Source organism: Silurus meridionalis, chromosome 17 (genome assembly GCF_014805685.1).
Source record: "Silurus meridionalis isolate SWU-2019-XX chromosome 17, ASM1480568v1, whole genome shotgun sequence".
Lineage (NCBI taxonomy): Eukaryota > Metazoa > Chordata > Actinopteri > Siluriformes > Siluridae > Silurus > Silurus meridionalis.
In genome coordinates, this window is record NC_060900.1 from 8470940 (window position 1) to 8490422 (window position 19483).

Consider the following 19483-nt stretch of genomic DNA (forward strand, 5'->3'; position numbering starts at 1 on the left):
ATCTTTGAGAACTAATGACCTACAAACCATGAAACATATTCACAAGAATAAAAATAATAATAATAATAATAATTCCAGAAGGTTTTGAAACAGCAGGGCCAAAACATCTATCGTAGCTAAACATTAAATAGATTTTTTTGAGTTTCAAATCCTGAAGGTCGTTGCGCAACGATTGGGTGCAGCTGATAAAACAGTTTTGGAATGTTTTGGGAAAAAAAAGAAACCCCTAGCATATTAAGAACCAGACATGGAGCCGGTTGGTCAAGTTAAAGAATTACAGTAGATAATGAAAACATTGTAGGACCTGTGAAGAAACATTCAAAAACAATACTTAATGACATTACACTCTGGCAACCTCAACACCCTCTGGCAAACTCAACAGGTTTAGAGTGCAAGTATAACAATTGTTCAAAGAAGTCTTAGAGAGCAGAAATATGGAAATACTATAAGATTTCAACATCAGAAGATTTGAATCTGGAAACAAGGATACTTTCTATGAAAGTAGTGTAAATCTAAAATGTGAAGGAGGAAAATATCTGCACATGATCCAAAATATACAAACTGATCAGTAGAGGTAGAGTCAGAGGGCATGCATGGCTTCTTTAGAAATGGGTTCATTAATCTTTATTGACAAGGTAATGCACACTGGTAGCAGTTCAAAAGTGTACAAAAACATTCTATCTACCAATTTACAGAAAAATGCATCCAGTCTATTTGGAAGGAACTTCATCATGCAGCAAGAAAATAAGCCAAACCACATTTCAACAAATGGGAAAAATCTGAATGGTCAATTCAATCACCAGGCAATAGACAAATCTAACAGCATTTTAGCTCTAGAAGTAAAGAATAAAGGTAAAAACCATCAAACTAAAAAACCTGTGTAAAAAGATGTAGTATCCACCTGGAAAATCAACAAAAACATGTAAGTTTGGTGATGTCAGTAGGGCACTATAGCGTGATGCAATTATTGCCAACAAGGGAGTTATTAAGTTATTAACTTTTATTTACTTTAAGAGCATCCAATAATTTTGTTCACCTCAAAATTGGTGGCTTTGATACCAAAATAGCCATAAGTTGTTAGATAAAAATAACAATAAATGAAAGCCGAAATTCCTATCTATAGTTTCATCTCAAATTCATTTTTTTTTTTTGTGGGACAATATTCTTGGAGAAGAATGTACATAAACAGGGTAGCGTTACACAAGTATTTAGTTAGAGGGAGCTATTTTAGTGGATTTGAACAGACCCAAAAGAGGTGGAGCAAAACATACCCTCAACAGTTCATCAAGCTGTCTAGGTTTCAGATCTCTCAAATCTTTTCATGTTTGTTCAATGGCACTAATCATCAGTATCAGAAGTGTATTTTGCCTTTGCCTTCTTCAACTGGCAGCTACTAACAACACTGCTCTCGATATAGTAAGTAACCTAGGCAGGTTGGAAGCTTAAAATTAGTGTCAACATTTGTTAATGATTGTTGTTGTTGACTTTTAATTGCACAGGTTGGGACATGTACCAAAACAAATGGTAAGTAATGTGCATTTTTGGAATAAAATGCATTATTAAAATCTAACCAATTTCTTACTACAGAGCAGGTAAGAGGGTTCTAATTACTAACAGTTGTAATGTTAGTTCCAGGAAAGGTATATCCTACAGTCCTAATAAGACATTTTAGACAATTTTCTGTGTTCAAAACAGTTTTGAAATTTTGAGCATCTGGTGCTACATATCATACTGTACCTGTCCACCATACTAATGCTGATTCAAATATTAATTATGCTCTACCTAAATACATCTGCAGAATATCTATCTGAATAACATAGACGGTACCTTCTTAAATAATACCACATTCAGGCAGTACCTAGTACTTTTGAATACATAGTGTTTGTGCCAAATACACATTTTTTAAGCAACTACAAATGAAACCTTAAATCAAGGCACATATTGATTAAAAATAAAGAAATGGAAAGAATTAAATCCAGAGACTCAATCACACAAAAAACCTTGTACTTTATAAATGATTACATTTATAACATATGGACTAACTAGCTAGTTAAATAACCTTTCTGTTGAAGATTTGGAACCTGACAATTGGTGGATGCCACCTGAATCCTATCCATCTCCACTGTATGATCTGAAAGTTCAACTTACTTATCTGAATGGAACTCCATCTTCTTTTGCTTTAAACATATCATGGTCTATAAACATTGACAGTAAGTACTATATATATATATTTTTTAATATTCAGTAATGATAAATGGTCATTATTTTTCAACTTGCGAAATATACAGAATTATACCAAACACACTAGCAATTCTGACCGCTTTTAATAGATTCTCACATGTTCATCTGAACCAGAAATACGCAAAAATGGAAAGAAAAGTCAGTCACAGGATATTAAAGATCTTTTGTCAATCAGATTACAAACAATCTTTTTGTTCATGCTGGTCACATTCATTATGTATAGTTTTGCTTTTTTTCTAGGTAGTATTCACAGTATTGTTGGCACCTGGATAGAAGTTGACAATCTGAGATACAGATGTGAATATCAACCTCCATTTACTTCAAAACACACCTATAATCGTGATTTAGTGCAGGTAAGTTCTTCAGTGTTATTTGGTTAAATGCTGTATTGGATTTTTTTTTTTTTTTTAGATTGTGAACTTTTAAAATGGTAAAGATGGTATAAGAAAAAAAACCAAGAAGGAGCTTTCAAGAGATCCTTTTATTCAGCCTAAAGCAATTATACAATTTGAATACATTCAATTACATGTTCCAGTTTCTTGTGTTTGTGGTTCAAATGAAACTCAAGGCACAATTTTTTAAATAGTTTTATGGCTGTTTTTGTCTAACGTGGATTATGTGTGCTATACAGGTTCTTTAACCCAATTTCTTCATTTATAATATTCCCTGTATTATGTAGCTCTGGTTTAATTTCATTACTCCAGACGTCAATATCGAACCCAGTGGCTTTTACCAAGTCAGCGTGTATAATCTCCCCCCAGCACCGCCTCCTGAACGACAAAAATACTTAAAGCACGCTAAGATACAAGCACCGGGTTAGTTTTTTAGATACTTTTTCATAATATAAAAAATAAGCATGTATTCTTCAAATATGTAATATGTTTCTTTGGCCCCCACAGGATGTAATGATGAACGGATGAAGGACCATTCAACATGCTTAAAGAAGACGCAGGAACTTCTTACTACAAACATACCACAATCACAGAAAGGTAAAGGTACAGAATTTAAATATCTTCAATTGAATATAAAATTTGAGGTTGTTGATAGTTAGCTCGGGAAAATGGTGTATGAGCTCAACCATTTGACATTTGAAGGAATGATGCTTATTGGTTATGTTAGACTTCTGCTTTAAAGGTCATGATTTATGTAATGCCATAAATAATGATGTCATTGACATGATGTCTGTAAGTGTAACTATTACTGGCTAAAAATGTTGTTGATTCAAAAATGATCTACAAAACAATCATTCATTCAGTGAACTTTAGTGACCACTTTTAAGGTTTAAAGGGTAAGTTGAATCCAGAGTCTATTTCGGGAAACAATGGGTGCAAGACAGGATTGGACACCAGTCCAATGCAGGGCATCGTGCATGCAAAGTCTTACAGTAGATAATCCATTAAACGTACATAAAATTCAGGAAATGCTAAGCTGAGCTGAGGATCACAAAACCTGGGGTCGTGAGGCAGCAATGCTACCTGCTGTGCAGACACATCTTTTGTTTTTTTCATGATATCATGTTGGATCAATGCCAGTTCTGGAATGTAACAACTATAGGAAAGATAACACAAAGATAGTCCGACCCAAACCTTTGTTTGCTCCTACATCTCTTTAGATAATAATTTTCAAATAACAGTTGTGAAAGGTGTTGTATTAATTAGCCAGATTGTGGCTGATGTAGAATGTTTAATCATTTTATTGCTTGTCTTGTCAGAGCCCTGGGACATCACTGTAGACAAGATTAAGGATGAAATACACGTGACTTTCAGTTCACACGCAAACTCTGAGAGGTACGAAATTAGACTGCGCAGAGGAACGCATATACTAAACTCTGCTGAGGTGAAGGTGGAACGTCAAACTTCGGTACTTTCGAATTATTTATTGGGATATTTGCTAATCTTTTGTTTGACACAGTTTGTGTAAGAAATGCTGTTGTTTTTTTGTTTGTCTCATAGACAGGAGCGATTGAGACGCTTACAGCTAAGCTGAAGTATTCAGGGCCATGTGAAGACCTGAAAATATATGTGTGTTCAAGGGGGTCCACCCATCCTACTGAATTTGTTAAAACTTTGGGATTACAGTTATTGAAACCGTATGACTTATCTTTGACTTGGAACGCCAATAATTAACATGAATCTGCAATTTATTACAGATAACACCATTCTTTGATTATTGCGAGGTTGTATGCAATTCAGTTTCCCGCAAAGTAAACTGTCAGGGTGGGTATTCGGGTTTTATTAATTTAGGTCAAGCAAATCAAACATTAATTTGCAGGACATAATGATTTTTTTGTTTTTGTAGCAGATTGAATAGGTGTGAAACGTTGCTGTTTTTTACCTTAGGATCCTTAACATTGTCGAAGTTCACTGTAGAAATGCAGGCGTTAGAGAAGGTGCCTCATATCCCTAGTGTCAGGGTTGATGTGACCTGTATGTGAACTTCATCCCAAATTTATGAAACTTTTCTCCCACCTGATGCAAACATCTCCGAAGGTGAATTGATGGCACTAAATTGACCTACAGTGTATGCAGAGACCTATAATAAACTGATCTCTCATCCAGGGTGTATTCTTGCCCACATTCCAGCTCCCAGTTTTAGACTCACCACAACTCAATCCTCATTAGAAAATGAAACAAAACATAAATGAACTGAGCAATACATTTGTAGACTAAAGAGAGACTGAATATCCTGCTAATTGATTATTATTATATATTTGTAGTCCCATCTACAGCTGCACCAACAGAAGGTAAGACATCAGAGCTTCTATGAGTTTATCTTAACCTTTCATCGATGATACACTTATAAGCAAATGTGTCAATTCTTTCCAGAAACAAAGGAATATGAAACTATCCTGCTAATCAGCATTGGCTGTGCAGTAACCATTACTTTCATTTTTATCTGTAAGTTTGTTTTCTCCCAGTTCTCTGAGTTTGAATCCTCTGCATTCATTTGCTTAAAATGATGATCCAGATTAAATAATTGTATCCCGAACTTCCATTATTCTTTACTGATCATCCTTTGGGCTGTAGACAATTGCGAGTAAGAAAATCGAGCAGTAACCATTCCCAATTTTCAAGTAAAGATCTATATTGGTGTCTTGGAGATTCAGACTTGCAGAAGTCTTCACCGCCTTGATTATTGTCACATTTCATAAAGCTACAGCTTGCAATTATGTTATCAACCTACATAAAATAAACTCGTAATATTACAGTGAGAAGAAAAAAAGCTAAAAAAAAGTTATTTCATACGTTATGACTGCATTCATCCGCTTTCACATCTTTATTCGGCCATAAAACTCAGCATTGTAGTGTGTCTGGACAGCGATTGTCCTGTGAACAGGATCTATTTAGCTTCTGGTCAGTGATCTTTTGTGCCTTTAGGTCGTGCCTTATTTATTATTTTTCTTACTGTAGGATGATTTAAGTGTGAAATTTCTTCAATGACAAAAAATACAGACTGACACTTCTCCAGAACATTGTCCAGCAGCAGGTGTTTTCATATCGCTTCGGTCTTCAGGATCCTTTTATTTAGGAATGTTTTCAAAATACTCTAGTTTCTGGTTACTCTAGTTTTCAGATAGTCTTCTATCTTAGAGGATGCACAGCAGTGAGGGTTAAAACATCTGAATACTTAATTTTTTATGTTTTAATTTTAAAATTTGTAAACATTTATATTGGTTATATTTCGTTTTTGACACTTCTAAATAGTAATTTTTTTATAATCCCAGTTGTAATATTACAAAACAGGAAAGAATTGAAGGGGGTGAATATGCAAAGTACTGTATATTAACCTATTTAACTCCCCTTTGTCTTCATGTCTTCATTATTATACTGCTTAATCTTGATTTTCTTCTTGATCAATGCTTAATCTATGTTGAATTTTTATGAAAGCAGGAATAAATGATTCCTTTTTCCAGGCCAGTGCTGGAGGCTGCGGATGAAGTCTAGCTTTCACAGACGTGGACTAGACTCTGCTGGGCCAATAGGAGTGCTGCTGGTGTATCCTGCAGTGGACAGTGTGTTTCAGAACGCTGTGATGGCCATAGCTAACTTTCTGCAAAGCCACAGCGAGCTGAATGTAATCATTGACATGTGGCAGAGAGGCAATCTGGCGGAACAAGGCCCGCTCCGCTGGCTCATTTCACAAGTCAGTTATGCTGAGAAAGTGCTCATCATCTTGCCGCCCCAACACACGGAGTGCAGCAGTGACGCAGGTAATTGTAGTGATTGTTCATGCTTTTACATTTCTGTAGGGCATGTTATTGCAGAACCTATTCCATTACTCATTCCCAGCCATGGTATAGAATTGTGCTCATTCAGACACAAGGCCATTAGTAAATTCAAGTAGCTAGATAGTTAGATAGCTAGACAGACAGACAGACAGAGAGACAGACACTAGTCAAATTCATAGCTTGATGTGGCTGGTCAAATCTAAACACTGGAACAAGTACCCTGAATGAAGTGTTTCAAATATTTATACTCTAAAAAATAAAACATATACTCATACCTTCATTTTCCACCAGATAAACAGTCAAAAGACACCTTAAAGGTTCTACTTATGTATGAATGCACTACAATAAAATTGTAATCCGCTTCTTTACAGTCTGCTTAAAACCCAGCATGGCATCTGTGATAACCGATTACACCGTCCCGGCATCGGCTTGCGAACTTTTCTCACTGGCACTGAACCTGGTTGCCAGTTGTGCTCATGATCCTCAGCAGCACCAGAAGTTCTTGGTGTTGCACCTGGTCCATAGCGCACACAAAAGCCACAAAAGCACAGTGCCAGTGCAGCTCAGATCCTGCAAAGCTCTTATTTTGCCTAGAGATCTGGAGAAACTTCTACCAATCTCAAACTGCAGGTCTGACCGATGTAAAGAAACCGCCAGGAAGGTCAGAGACGCTGTGCGGCAGTTAGAACAAAGACATCCGATGAATGGAATTAATATGATTTAATTCTCTGGTGTTTAGATCTTTAGGCTGTTATAAATGCTATCTGGTTTTTCCTTCAAATGTTTGTATTGCTTTTCTTTTTTTCTTTTTTAAGAATTATTGTTGGAAATATATTCCAACATTTACCATACCAGAAATTGCTGTATATGACCAAATAGGGGGGAAAAAATAGCAGCAGAGAAAAGAACATATATAAATTATATATAATCATATTATATAACATCCTGTTCATCTGTGGGATTTATTCCCTTTTTGTACAGTATTTTTTTACACTTTATTTTAAATGTATTCACTTCTACTTGTATTTTGTTTCAGCTCGAGCCAAGAGCTGACAGAACTTTTTTTCTATAGATATAGAAGATAATAGAGTTTATGTTTGCCTAATCTGATTTCTCAGAGGTTGACAATTTGCAGAATTCGATGACAAGCAACCTAAGATGGTAACATCCTTTATGTCAAAAACAGGATGCCACAAAATAATCAGGCTTTAGTTTTGCATAGACAATATCTAATATATGTAATATAATAGATAAGGTTAATGTTTTGTAAAAGAAAACATAACACACCTCTTTCATTGGATGCATGTTTTTTTAAGAAATAAAGCTGGAAAAAATGATGTGATTGAAATATATATAGAGAGAGTGTTTCGCAATCACCTTTGCAAATGATATTTACAGCTAAATTCATTCATGAATTATACTCTCTCACACACACACGCACGCACGCACACATTCACCATACAAAGGCTGCTCTTTCACGAAGCATGCGTGCGCCAAATCTCTGCCATTCTCCCTGGTGGATCCACAGCTCCTGGGTGGTGTCCAGACACGCCAACACTGCTCCACCTTTCCAAGCCGTGAGCCGAGGGTCCAAGTCCTACAGGAACATTATTAGAAGTTTAATTAAGCCGGAATACAATATTTGATCGGATATGATTGTCTTGCTGACCTTACTGCATCACATGTATTCATTTGAAGAGATGTGAGAACACCTTATGAAATGAAGGCCACTCTAGTTAAATGTACCATTTGCAGGTCTTAGCTATTAATCAAAAGGCTTCTTTAAAACCGTACTGCCTGCACGTTCCTAAAATAACGTCTCTTTACTTTCATTCCAAGCCAAAAAGGGTGCAGAAAAGAAATTATCGATGGAATTGAAAAGCTTATTTACCACATGATCACTAAACAAACACTTTGAAGTAAATTTATAATCCTTTATTAATACACAATTGCACAAGCTTCAATGGTAATACTGCACTTTGACACCAGTATATTCTCAGAGGCCGTGCATTATAATATTTCTTTCTTTCTTGTTTTCTCATGATCGTGACTTCATTTTCTTGTAATCTTGACATAAACAAATATCGTTTCCTCGTGATCAGTACTTATTTTTCGTTTTTTTTTATTTTTTATTTTACCCTAAATGTTAAAATGAACTCTTTCATTCATCCATATTAAACTTGGGTAAAAGGGGAAAGGAAGCTAAACTAAATATGCTAGTAAACCCAGTAAATCAACACATAAAAACAATAAACATAATAAATATAAAAAAAGATTTTCCATACTCTATACATACACTAGGATTGTATTTCTCTTCTATTTTTGGTAACTGTAATTATACCCATAAATTCCATGGAGTTACCTTTGGGCGTGTGATGACCTCTACGCTTTCAACCATGCGGCGGAAAGAAGGAGGCATTTTGTTGAGAATGCGATGCTGAAGGAATTCTTGAGCACCATTAAACAGGAGTCCTCCGCCCACCACCAGCACCGAGCTGTACATCTTCCTCTTAGTCTCATCGGAAGCTGTGAGAAAAAAATTAATCATAAACAGACTGCACTTGTGGCTACTAGTACACTACTAATAAATGCAGTCTTTTCCGACTTTTTGTGGGGGGAAAAAAAGTGTTAACGTGAAATGCTCTTGGCGAAAGATATAGATCATCAAAATGTCACATCTCAATACAATATCGCAAAACAGTAAAAAAAAACAAAAACAAAAAAAGAATAACAACACTAATTCAATAAGATTATACGACAGAGAATGGGAGAGAAAACAAACCCCTTTGTTTTTTTTTTTTGGTAGTGTGGGCAATACTATACACTCACCGTTCACTTTATTGTGAACGATGATGCTGGTGATGCAATATGGGCTGGTTTGTATATTTCAGAAAATGCCTATCTTCTTGTATTATCACATGCTGCAGGCTTCTACAGAATAGTGCGAAAATCTGGCTGCCAAAAAAAGATTGAGCAACAGTGGTCAAAAATTCCTCGTCGATAAAAGACGGCTGAGGAAAACAGCCAGATTAGTTTGAGCTACCAATAACTCGGATAATGGCTTTATACAACTGCGGTGAGGAGAAAAGCCTCTCCCACATTCAGTTTTACTGCTGTCAGCCAACAAGAATCTGAAGCTACTGTAAAGGTTCACATATTCAAACCGTTTTGGTAGAGGACTTTCTGTCCTGTGCACCAAAAATGTGTACCGACTGCAAACCATGCAGAACATAGTGCGGAACATAATCACAATCTGAGTTCCCTCACAAATGCTTGGTCTGTTTAGTCTCCGCCTCGCACTTTTGGGCGCAGTGTCACTATCTTTTGTTTTGTTTGGATTTTATTATTAGTAACCTTGAAAACATACACAACAATGCCAGGGGTGTTAAAAAAAAAAAAATAACTAGCGTTAGAGTCATTGTGGCTCACTCCGTACTGGAAATACAATTTGTAGTGTGTTGCAAAACTTAGCTTTTGTTTTGCACATGCACGAAAACGCTTTTACTTCCTGCCATCGCCAACACTATAGATTCTTTAGTGTTTTACGTCCGGCTTCAAGAATTTCTCTTAAAAGGAGAAAATCCTGACAATTCCACATACTGAGTGAGTGAATGAATGAAGGATGGAGGTAAGTAGAACAGTTAAGTAGATCAAATCTTACACACACACACACACACACACACACACACACACCTGTATTACCCACATTTAGTCTTGTAAACGTAAACTTTTTAATTAACTTTTTCCATTAATTTAATCTAATTAAATCAAATTATTTTGTGACAATTTAATCGACTACTTCATTTAATCAATATAATAAAAAAACTTGTATTGCTTTTATTTGATGGATTCTATTTTATTTTCTATATTTTATTTGATATGTTATTTAACCAAGCAGGCATTTTATTTAAAATTGTTTTAAAAAATGTAAACCGATAATGTACACAAATGTTAATTACAATAAACAACTAATAAAAAAACGACAAGCAATTTTATGGTTTGCATTTCTTCCCCCTAACTGCACCGAAATGCAACCGAACGTGACTTAAATATCGAGTTACGTACCGAGAATTTTCTGTTACGTTACACCCCTGGAAACTAATTATCATGATCTTTATCATGAGCTTCATGGTGCCCAGAATTTTTCTTTTGATGTGAACATTTACTCAAGCTCATGACTTGTATGACATGATATTTTTCACAATGCTGCTGCTAGATTGGCTGCTAGATGACAGTGAGAAAGTTTCCTAAGAAAGTAATCTGTGCATGCAAGTGCTGTCTGTAATACTATTCAGAATAAAGATTAAGCTCAACATTACACCTGCACTACAACATTACTAACATACAGTGCCCTCCACAATTATTGGCACCCCTGTTTAAGATGTGGTCGTGGACTTCTAAAAATTCTCCTTTTTTTTTTAAAACAACATAGAACCCAAATGCAAAAAAAGAGAAAAATCCAACCTTTCATTTAAGTACATAACTTTGGTGGTAAAAAAAAAAAAATCATACATTTAGAAAAAAAAAAAAATCTTGAAATCATGTGTCCCACAATTATTGGCACCCCTAACAATTCCTCTGAAAAATTTTATTTATTTATTTTTTTTTATATATTTTTCTGTAGTTGCTAAGGTTGGTCAGGGTATCTAGGGACTTTTAATTAGTAATTCATGATTTCCTGTTTCCCTGGGGTATAAATATGACGTGACACAGAGGCCTAATTCTCTTACCCATTTGTCAACATGGCAAAGACAAGAGAACACACCATTCAAGTAAGGCAGATGTGTGTCGACCTTCATAAGTCAGGCAATGGCTACAAGAAAATAGCCACTCGCCTTAACTTGCCGGTATCTACAGTCAGAGGAATCATTAAGAAGTTTAAAACAACTGGAACAGTGACAAACAAGGCTGGAAGAGGTCCCAAGTTTATCTTGCCACAACGCACAGTGAGGAGGATGGTAAGAGAAGTAAAAAAATTTCCCAAGCTCACCGTCACAGAATTGCATCAAAGAGTGGCATCTTGGGGTCACAGAGTCTCAAAACAACCATCAGACGCTCTCTACATGCCAACAAGCTGTTTGGGAGGCATGCAAGGAAAAAGCCTTTTCTCACTAACACTCACAAACGTAAACGTCTGGAGTTTGCTAAGCGGTACTGGGACTTCAACTGGGATCGTGTGCTTTGGTCAGATGAGACTAAGATTGAGCTTTTTGGCAACAAACACTCTAAGTGGGTCTGGCGTAAAACAAAAGATGAGTATGCTGAAAAGCACCTCATGCCCACCGTGAAGTATGGTGGAGGATCTGTGATGCTGTGGGCCTGTTTCTCTTCCAAAGGCCCTGGGAACCTTGTTAGGGTGCATGGCATTATGAACGCTTTGAAGTACCAGGATATTTTAAATAAAACCTGATGGCCTCTGCCAGAAAGCTGAAGATGGTCGTCATTGGGTCTTTCAGCAGGATAATGATCCAAAACATGTGGCAAAATCTACACAAAAGTGGTTCAGCAGTCACAAACTCAAGGTCCTCCCATGGCCATCTCAGTCCCCAGACCTCAACCCAATCGAAAACCTGTGGGGCGAGCTAAAGAGAAGAGTGCATAAGAGAGGACCCAGGACACTGGATGATCTAGAAAGATTGTGCAAAGAAGAATGGTCAAAAATCCCTCTCTCTGTGTTCTCCAATCTTGTGAAATGTTATAGGAGGAGATTAAGTGCTGTCTTGTTGGCAAAAGGAGGTTGTACAAAGTATTAACATCCGGGGTGCCAATAATTGTGGCACACATGATTTCAAGTTTTTTTTTTTTTCTAAATGTGTGATTTTTTTACCACCAAAGTTATGTACTTAAATAAAAGGTTGGATTTTTCTCTTTTTTTGCATTTGGGTTCTATGTTGTTTTAAAAAAAAAGGAGAATTTTTAGAAGTCCACGACCACATCTTAAACAGGGGTGCCAATAATTGTGGAGGGCACTGTGTATTCTAATAAATAGATATAATCCCATTAATATTTCTAATTGGCATTAATCTAAAACAAAAAAAAAGATGCTTTTTATACCACAACAGTCGATGCTGTGCAGAATAGCTTTATCCAGTCCAAGAGATTTGCCTTCAAACTGAGTCATTGCTGACTTTCTGGACAAAAGGACAGAAGGCACATCTTCTGGGTCGGCACCACTGGGCAGAGCCTCTCCTTGGGAATGGCCAAGCTCCATGTCTGGGTTTCCTCTCTCAGTCTGGTCACCTCCTTGGCTGCTAGATTCACCCTCAAAGCCTGAAGGTTTGGGCAAACCCTTCCTTTCCATGGACTTAGAGGACTGAAAAGAAAAAAAGAAAGAAATTGAAAGCTTGAAATCTACAGCTCTTACCTGCAAAAAAACAAACAAACAAAGAATATGAGACAATTCTGTAAGTTTATTCCGTTATTTCTCAGAGACAAAGTATGTACTTGGTCCTGTTTGCTCTGGGTGCTTAGTAGGTAGTGTTCATCATGTGGATCCTCAGGATCTCCTTGGGAACGATGCTGCAAAGAGGTCATCTTCTGTCCGACAATTCCAAATGCAGCAGGGTAAAAGAGAGCCATGGGAGCCTATTGAAAAATAAAAGGGGGAAAAAAAAAATACAAAGAAAGGCATGGACGTGAATGCTGTTTTTACTTTACAGCCCTGCTTGTATTTTGGTTATAATGGTGAGAATTAAACTTTATTGCTCATAGATAAATTAACTTAATGTACATAAAATTAAAAAGAAAACGTGTATTAAAAGACCCTGGGATGAGACATGTGGTTGCAGTAAAGCGTAAATTAAAAGTCTCTACCTGTAGCTTCTCGTCGCCAAGCCGCAACTGGTAGAGCATCACCGGGGATTCTGGGAAACGGGTGCGAAACTCATGGTCTTGCAATCCGCATATGTCCTTTGAAGAAAAAAAAGGCATGACAAATATAGACAAGAATCTTTTTGCATTAAGACAGGAGGTATGTGCATAAATACCTGGTCAAGGTGACAGAACGTCTCTTTAAGTTGCTGCAGCAACATGCAGTCCAGACGGTTCCCCAGCTGACACTCTCGGTACGGAAAGCCTGCACGTTGCATCAGCCAAAAGAAACATCGCGTCACATCAGACCCTCCGTATGCAAGACAAAGCCTGTGAAGGGTGAAACATACAGAATGTGATCTAAAATGCAAAACAATTATCCCAAAAAAAGTAATTGAATAAATGTAATGAAACATACACACGCTCCTTCTACTAATCTTCCACTCACCTGGAATTTCGATGGGACACGCCATCCTCCACACAACACACACTGGTCTTCTGATCACCCACATCTACCACACATGCACTACTCAGTCCACTCCCGAAGGCTGCGCACACGGACTCCTGGTGGACGATGATCGCTAAACACAAATAAAACCAAGCACAATTACATTACATTATACAATTACATTATCCAAAGCATTTCACTGCATGTCGTACCCTGTATGTATGTGTATGTGACAAATAAAATTTTATTTGATTTGATTGAAGTAAACAATTCGGAGATCAAAGAAATTAGATATCTGTCAATGATGTATTGGAGTGGGCTCCTGACTAAAGGTGGACCGAGTCATTCGTTTTGCAGATTTATCGACACGATAGTTGATTGTTGGAACTATCTGTAAAAATACATACTGAGTTTTTCTGGGTTGCAATATACAGTACAAGAGCGGCCTCTAGAGGTGAATCACTGACGACACAAGCTGTTTATTTGGAGTATGTTTTTTTAAATTAATTTTGGATGTAACTTTTTATTTATTTGGAGTGATCCTTTTTGTTTCCATTTGACTCGAATATTTTTCTCAACATTTATTCATATAATTAATATATTCATATTTATTATATTTAGTACATATTCATGATTCAGTACTTTATTTTAAAATAAAGCTCAGTACTATTTTACATGGAGTGTTATGTTTGTTTTTGATCCAGTATTTATTTTAAAAATGATAAGTTGGTTAATCTGTTATCGCCAAAGTGCTTTCCAACCTAGCTCTCGAAATCGTTCGACCTCTAGAACACACTGCTTGAAAATTGTAAAATGAAATCTGAATAATTTGCAACATTACTGTCTTACCTGAGAAGCCCATCTTAACAAGGAGCATATTGACCACTTCTTTCACATGCCGTCTATTGTAGATGTCTGGAACCAGGAGGATGCATCGGTAATACTAAAAGCACAACCGAAGTCACACGATCAAACGCAGCCAAGTGTCGACTTCATAAAAGACACATACATTATGATATTTGATATGAATCTTTTGCTAATAGTTGGTGTTGTATTTTGGTTGGGATTATATTTACTAGCGCCACAGTAGCATTTAATAGCAGTAAAAATAACAATTTCGAACCTAATGGGTTGATAGACCTGTTTTTCTAATGTCAGATGCTAAAATCGTGAAGATTAAGGGTGGTATTAACATAAAAGATTGTGTGCTGAGATCTGTTTGAGCGGAGTGTAGATCAAAAGATGATGAGATGGACAGACTAAAATGCTCCAGCTCTATCAGTAAATATTAAACATCCCTAAAAGTGTTTTGAATAATCAGAAAAAAGATTAGTTGCTCAAAGATGAGTTGCTTTTCCATGCAAGCAAAGTTTTATTCTCTCCAAAGCCATACCTTTAGGTCTTTGAGAGGAATATCTAGCAGTTTCTGAATGGCATGAGACCATATGGTTTCTAGGTCTGCTAGTACAGCGGTCAGAGAGCCTCCAGGTCCACTGTGGACATTCAGCTGACCACGACAAACAGGCCAGTGTAAGTTGTAACAGTCTGTGGGGTTCACGTGTAATGCCTGGATATGAAAAATAACACAGGAAAACGGAGGAAAACAGAGAAACAGAAAACAAAACCCATAAATGAACAAATTTAGATTTATTTTTTTTTCTTTTATATTAAGACAAACAAATTACACACAAATAATATTTCACTGTGCCTCCGTGGCATTGTTAAGATAAGCTTATACAATGTCAAAACATTGTATTGATGAAACAAGAGTTGGACCATTGTGTAGTCTTCAGCAAATCCTAAAGATTCTCAATAGGGTTAAGGTCTGGACATTGTGGTGACCAATTGATATATGAAAATGATGCCTAAAGCGTCCTGAACCACTCTTATACAATTTGAGCCTTTTACAATTTGAGCCTGATGAATCCTGACATAGGGTTTGAAATTTTCACCAGGCTGAACAAGTGTCAAAAACAAATTGCAAGCAATTGAGGACCACGTCCACATCTGTGGACCATTAGTGATCAGTAAAAAGAAATAAATGAAAACAAACAGCTAAACACTATATAAATCCTGATAGGTACAATCTCAAAAAAATGTTTGTGGAGTCCCAGCAACACTATTTCACATGTAAATATATCCACATGAACTATAATACGCTTTTTCTACTGTGCAGTTAAGGTTGTTTTTATAATATTTAGTGTTTGCTGTATTTTTCTTTACAGGAGCGTTCTACTTCTCACCTCGTCTCCTATTAAGTACTCGGGCTGGTGCATTGTATTTGTCCATTTTTGCCTCGAGTTCGGATCCAAAACAGCGGGACGGATCTGCCTGTTGTACACTCTAGCCTGTTAGCACCCAAACACAGAAACTCATTTAAAAAAAATCAAATAATATATCCAACACTGAGATCTTTTGAAGACTCCAAATATAAATATACTTGTTCTGCAGACACTGGAGTTCTCCTGGCCCCACTGGACATCTTTTTAGACCATATGGCCTGGTCCACCATCTTGAGACCATTTTGCCGTTGCTCACTGCTCTCTGCTCTCTGAAAAAATGAAATAACATGTTCAAAACAAACACAAAGATAAGAACATTTAAAAAAGCAGAGTCAGAAAATCAGCAAAACACTGAAACTTGCAGTTATTACAAACTGCAAGAATGCAGTCATTTCTTCAGCAAGTTGTGGATAATCTGTTTGGGAGTGAAAGAGTTTCATACTTACATTCAAGCCTTCTCGTTTTAGCCACGCGTCCTCATGGCGTGTCTGACCAGGCTGTTTATGTCTACGAGCAATGACATGTGGAAGAGTGAGGGGTAACGTGTCTGTAGCTCGGCCGATGCGGAGGGTCAAAGATCCGGGGTTGATCACCACCACAAAGTTGGTCTGAATTTGCTGAACCGGAAGCCATGAAAATTTGTATTAGATTGCAATATATAATAATAATAATCACATCCTTTTCAGCATGAATGTTGTAGAACTGGTAGTAGGTGGCACTGAGTAGTCCTGAGCTCATTTTACTGTTAGGGTCATGTTTCTGTGCATGTTCGTAGTGTTAGTATGGGTACCTTCCACAGAAACATGCAGGATGGTGGATTATAGTGGCACAAGTTACAGACAGAAAGAAAAAAAGGAAGGAAAGAAGGAAAAGAAGGGACAGACAGACAGACAGACAGACAGACAGACAGATAGATAATTACTACTTGTAGGCACTGTAATGCCTGAAAAGTGCTGAAAGCCTTGTGAGGACAGAGGGGGGAAAGATATCACGTTAACACTGCATTCTTCATGTGTTGTGTTTAGTTAGTTAGGTTGTTTTGTAGTGTTTATTCAGACGATTAATGATCAAGCAGTTGAATATTTTGCTTAAAATAACACATTTTCACAGAGTACGAAAGCATTTGATGTTTATGTTCTGACAGCTACGCCTAACTAGTTAATAACAAGATAGTTACATAGCTAGTTATCTATTTAACTCCTTAACTGTCGAGCTTTAATCATTTATACATGGATATCATCATTACACCCCATATGTGCTGCACAAATCTGGATGTTTGTAAAAAAGCACTGACTCTCTGTATGTAAATTCCCTCACCTCTTGTAAAGGCTCTGGAATAACAGGTGGAACAATCGGCCTTTTGACTCCTCGTTGTTCCTTTTCTTTGTCCTTTTCTCGCTCTTTATCTTTTTCTTTTTCATTTTCCTGCTCTCTCTCTGCCTGTGTCATGATACTACACGTTCCTTGACGGACACACTGATGTGCAGAGCCGGGCGTCTTCTTCTTTGAATCGAAGGCGCATCGTGTTATGGTGTCCTAGCGCCACCTGATGGACTGGAGTGAGATACTCCGATGCTGAGAGCAGAGGAGCCCAAAGTTTTTCCTATGAAAGGACTTTTCATTTAAATTAAAAAATTTTTCCCCAGTTTAAAAATAAAACAAAGCATGTTATATTTAAAATTATATTACAAATAAACATTTGTATAACTGGCTTTTTCTCATTTTTTTTCTCTCATATATGTCATGGTGAGCCAAATGCTGAATCTCCGTCCAAAGTATTTTCTGTGAAGAGCCATACATCTAACTTGATTGAGGGACAATTAATCCAAATCCAAAATTAACATGATTTCCATAAATTGTAATTTCATAATATATAGAAATAATTAAACAAAAATCATAACTCTTAATCTGCTTAACTCATGCAGTTTGACCTTCAGAGTTTTATAGTTGAATGATATTTATATCTAATTCAATATATACCTAGAAACAACTCCATTTATATAAATATAGAGTAATATTGTACTGTAGTGTTAATGCCTAATGCAGCTATTTAGATTGTAGGCTATACAGCCATATGTGTGTAATATCAGTGACCTGTAAGGAGAGACATGAAGCTGCTGCTTCATTTTTAAAGGATTTTCCAAATTGGGAAATTATTTTCTCTATACTTTTCATTTCAATTGAATTTTTTTTTTGCAGTTTTTGTTATAGAATGTTATATTATTAAATCTTATTTTTTATTTACATTATTTGTACTATGTAAACATTTTTTAAAAATTTGTTTACAGTGCCTCTTTATGGCTGCATCAGAATGCATTATAGAGTAGTCACTCTTCTCTACTTACAACCCGATGGACTTATGACTTATGATTTTTCGGCCCCTATCTACATCGTAAATTGGGGTCTACCTATATTGCATGATGAGCCACATCATTAGACAACACATGTTTCTGTCTTAGAAAAAAGGAGCCCATGGAGGGCTAAAAATCTAACTTGATTGAGGCTGAATGGGCTGAAAGAAAATGGATAATTGTGCCAAACTGTATAATATTTAAAAATCATGTTGCCATTTACAAATAATTAAATAACAAACAGAAAACATGACTCTTTAATCTGCTTAACTCATGCAGTTTTACTTTTTGAGTTTTCTAGTTCAATAAAATATAAGATATAGATATATAAAATAATACGATATAAACCTAAAAACAATCCCAATTATTCTACTGTACTATATAGTAATACTGTACTATTGAGACAATGCCTAATACAGCAGCCATATATACAGCAATAAGTGTGTAATATCAATCTCTAATAAGAGACATTAAGCTACTCCTTACTATTTTAAAGGTTTTCCAAATTGGGCTAATTTACTTATGCTTTTTTATTTCAATTTAATTTTTTTTGCTTAAATATAAACAGCTTAAATATAAAACAAAACATATATTAAATATTAAATTACAAATGAAGATCTGAATTACTGGCTTTTTCAGCATCTTCTTATATAGCGAGCCAAATCAAAAGTCAACATGGTAGAACTTCGGTGCAGAGGACCTCGTTTGGGGGTTTCTGGTTTAGAGCAGAGATGCCCAAAATTTTTCCGATGAAGGGCCAAAATCTAATTTTATTGAGGAACGTAGTCAAAAAGTCAATTTGTGATTCATATTATTTAGAAATCAATCAATAAATAGAAAACATTATTATGTAATCTGCTTATCTTTTGCAGTTTTATTTTCAAAGTTTTATAGTACAGTTAAAACAAAGAAACAATCCCACTGTTATTAAAAAAAAACTCCATCATGGTACAGATAGATATGTTTATTGATATATTTATGTTTTCCGCTGTTTCCGTACTAAAAAGAGAGCAAGTTGCATGACTGCAGTGCTGATACTGATACAGCACCCAAAATATTTGATTGGAGATGATCTGTTGGTGGTTCCTTTTCACAGTAAAGCACTGCACACTATAACAGACAG

General features: G+C 36.2%; 2 protein-coding genes across 3 annotated transcripts; one reads left to right on the plus strand and one right to left on the minus strand.

Moving 5' to 3' along the window:
• Nucleotides 1-1283: 1283 nt before the first annotated feature.
• Nucleotides 1284-7621, plus strand: LOC124400422 (interleukin-17 receptor B). 2 transcript variants are annotated; one of them, XM_046872244.1, is made up of 13 exons: nucleotides 1284-1416; nucleotides 1500-1524; nucleotides 2073-2210; nucleotides 2482-2594; nucleotides 2921-3056; nucleotides 3141-3230; nucleotides 3953-4101; nucleotides 4194-4262; nucleotides 4391-4457; nucleotides 4958-4984; nucleotides 5067-5138; nucleotides 6155-6451; nucleotides 6841-7621. In XM_046872244.1, exons 1-13 carry the CDS (start codon nucleotides 1333-1335, stop codon nucleotides 7191-7193), a joined length of 1620 nt encoding a protein of 539 aa, XP_046728200.1. In that variant the 5' UTR covers nucleotides 1284-1332; the 3' UTR covers nucleotides 7194-7621. The 2 variants fall into 2 exon arrangements, with proteins under 2 accessions (XP_046728200.1, XP_046728201.1); XM_046872245.1 differs by having other exon boundaries at nucleotides 3953-4077.
• A 138-nt stretch (nucleotides 7622-7759) lies between these two features.
• actr8 (actin related protein 8) lies at nucleotides 7760-17515 on the minus strand. Its single transcript, XM_046872243.1, has 13 exons — nucleotides 17327-17515; nucleotides 16456-16626; nucleotides 16168-16278; nucleotides 15971-16075; nucleotides 15121-15294; nucleotides 14577-14670; nucleotides 13728-13860; nucleotides 13456-13609; nucleotides 13283-13378; nucleotides 12914-13054; nucleotides 12524-12782; nucleotides 8832-8995; nucleotides 7760-8066 (listed from the first exon to the last, which is right to left on the minus strand). The coding sequence occupies exons 1-13, from the start codon at nucleotides 17456-17458 to the stop codon at nucleotides 7923-7925; spliced, it is 1878 nt and encodes a 625-aa protein (XP_046728199.1). The 5' UTR covers nucleotides 17459-17515; the 3' UTR covers nucleotides 7760-7922.
• Nucleotides 17516-19483: the final 1968 nt, after the last annotated feature.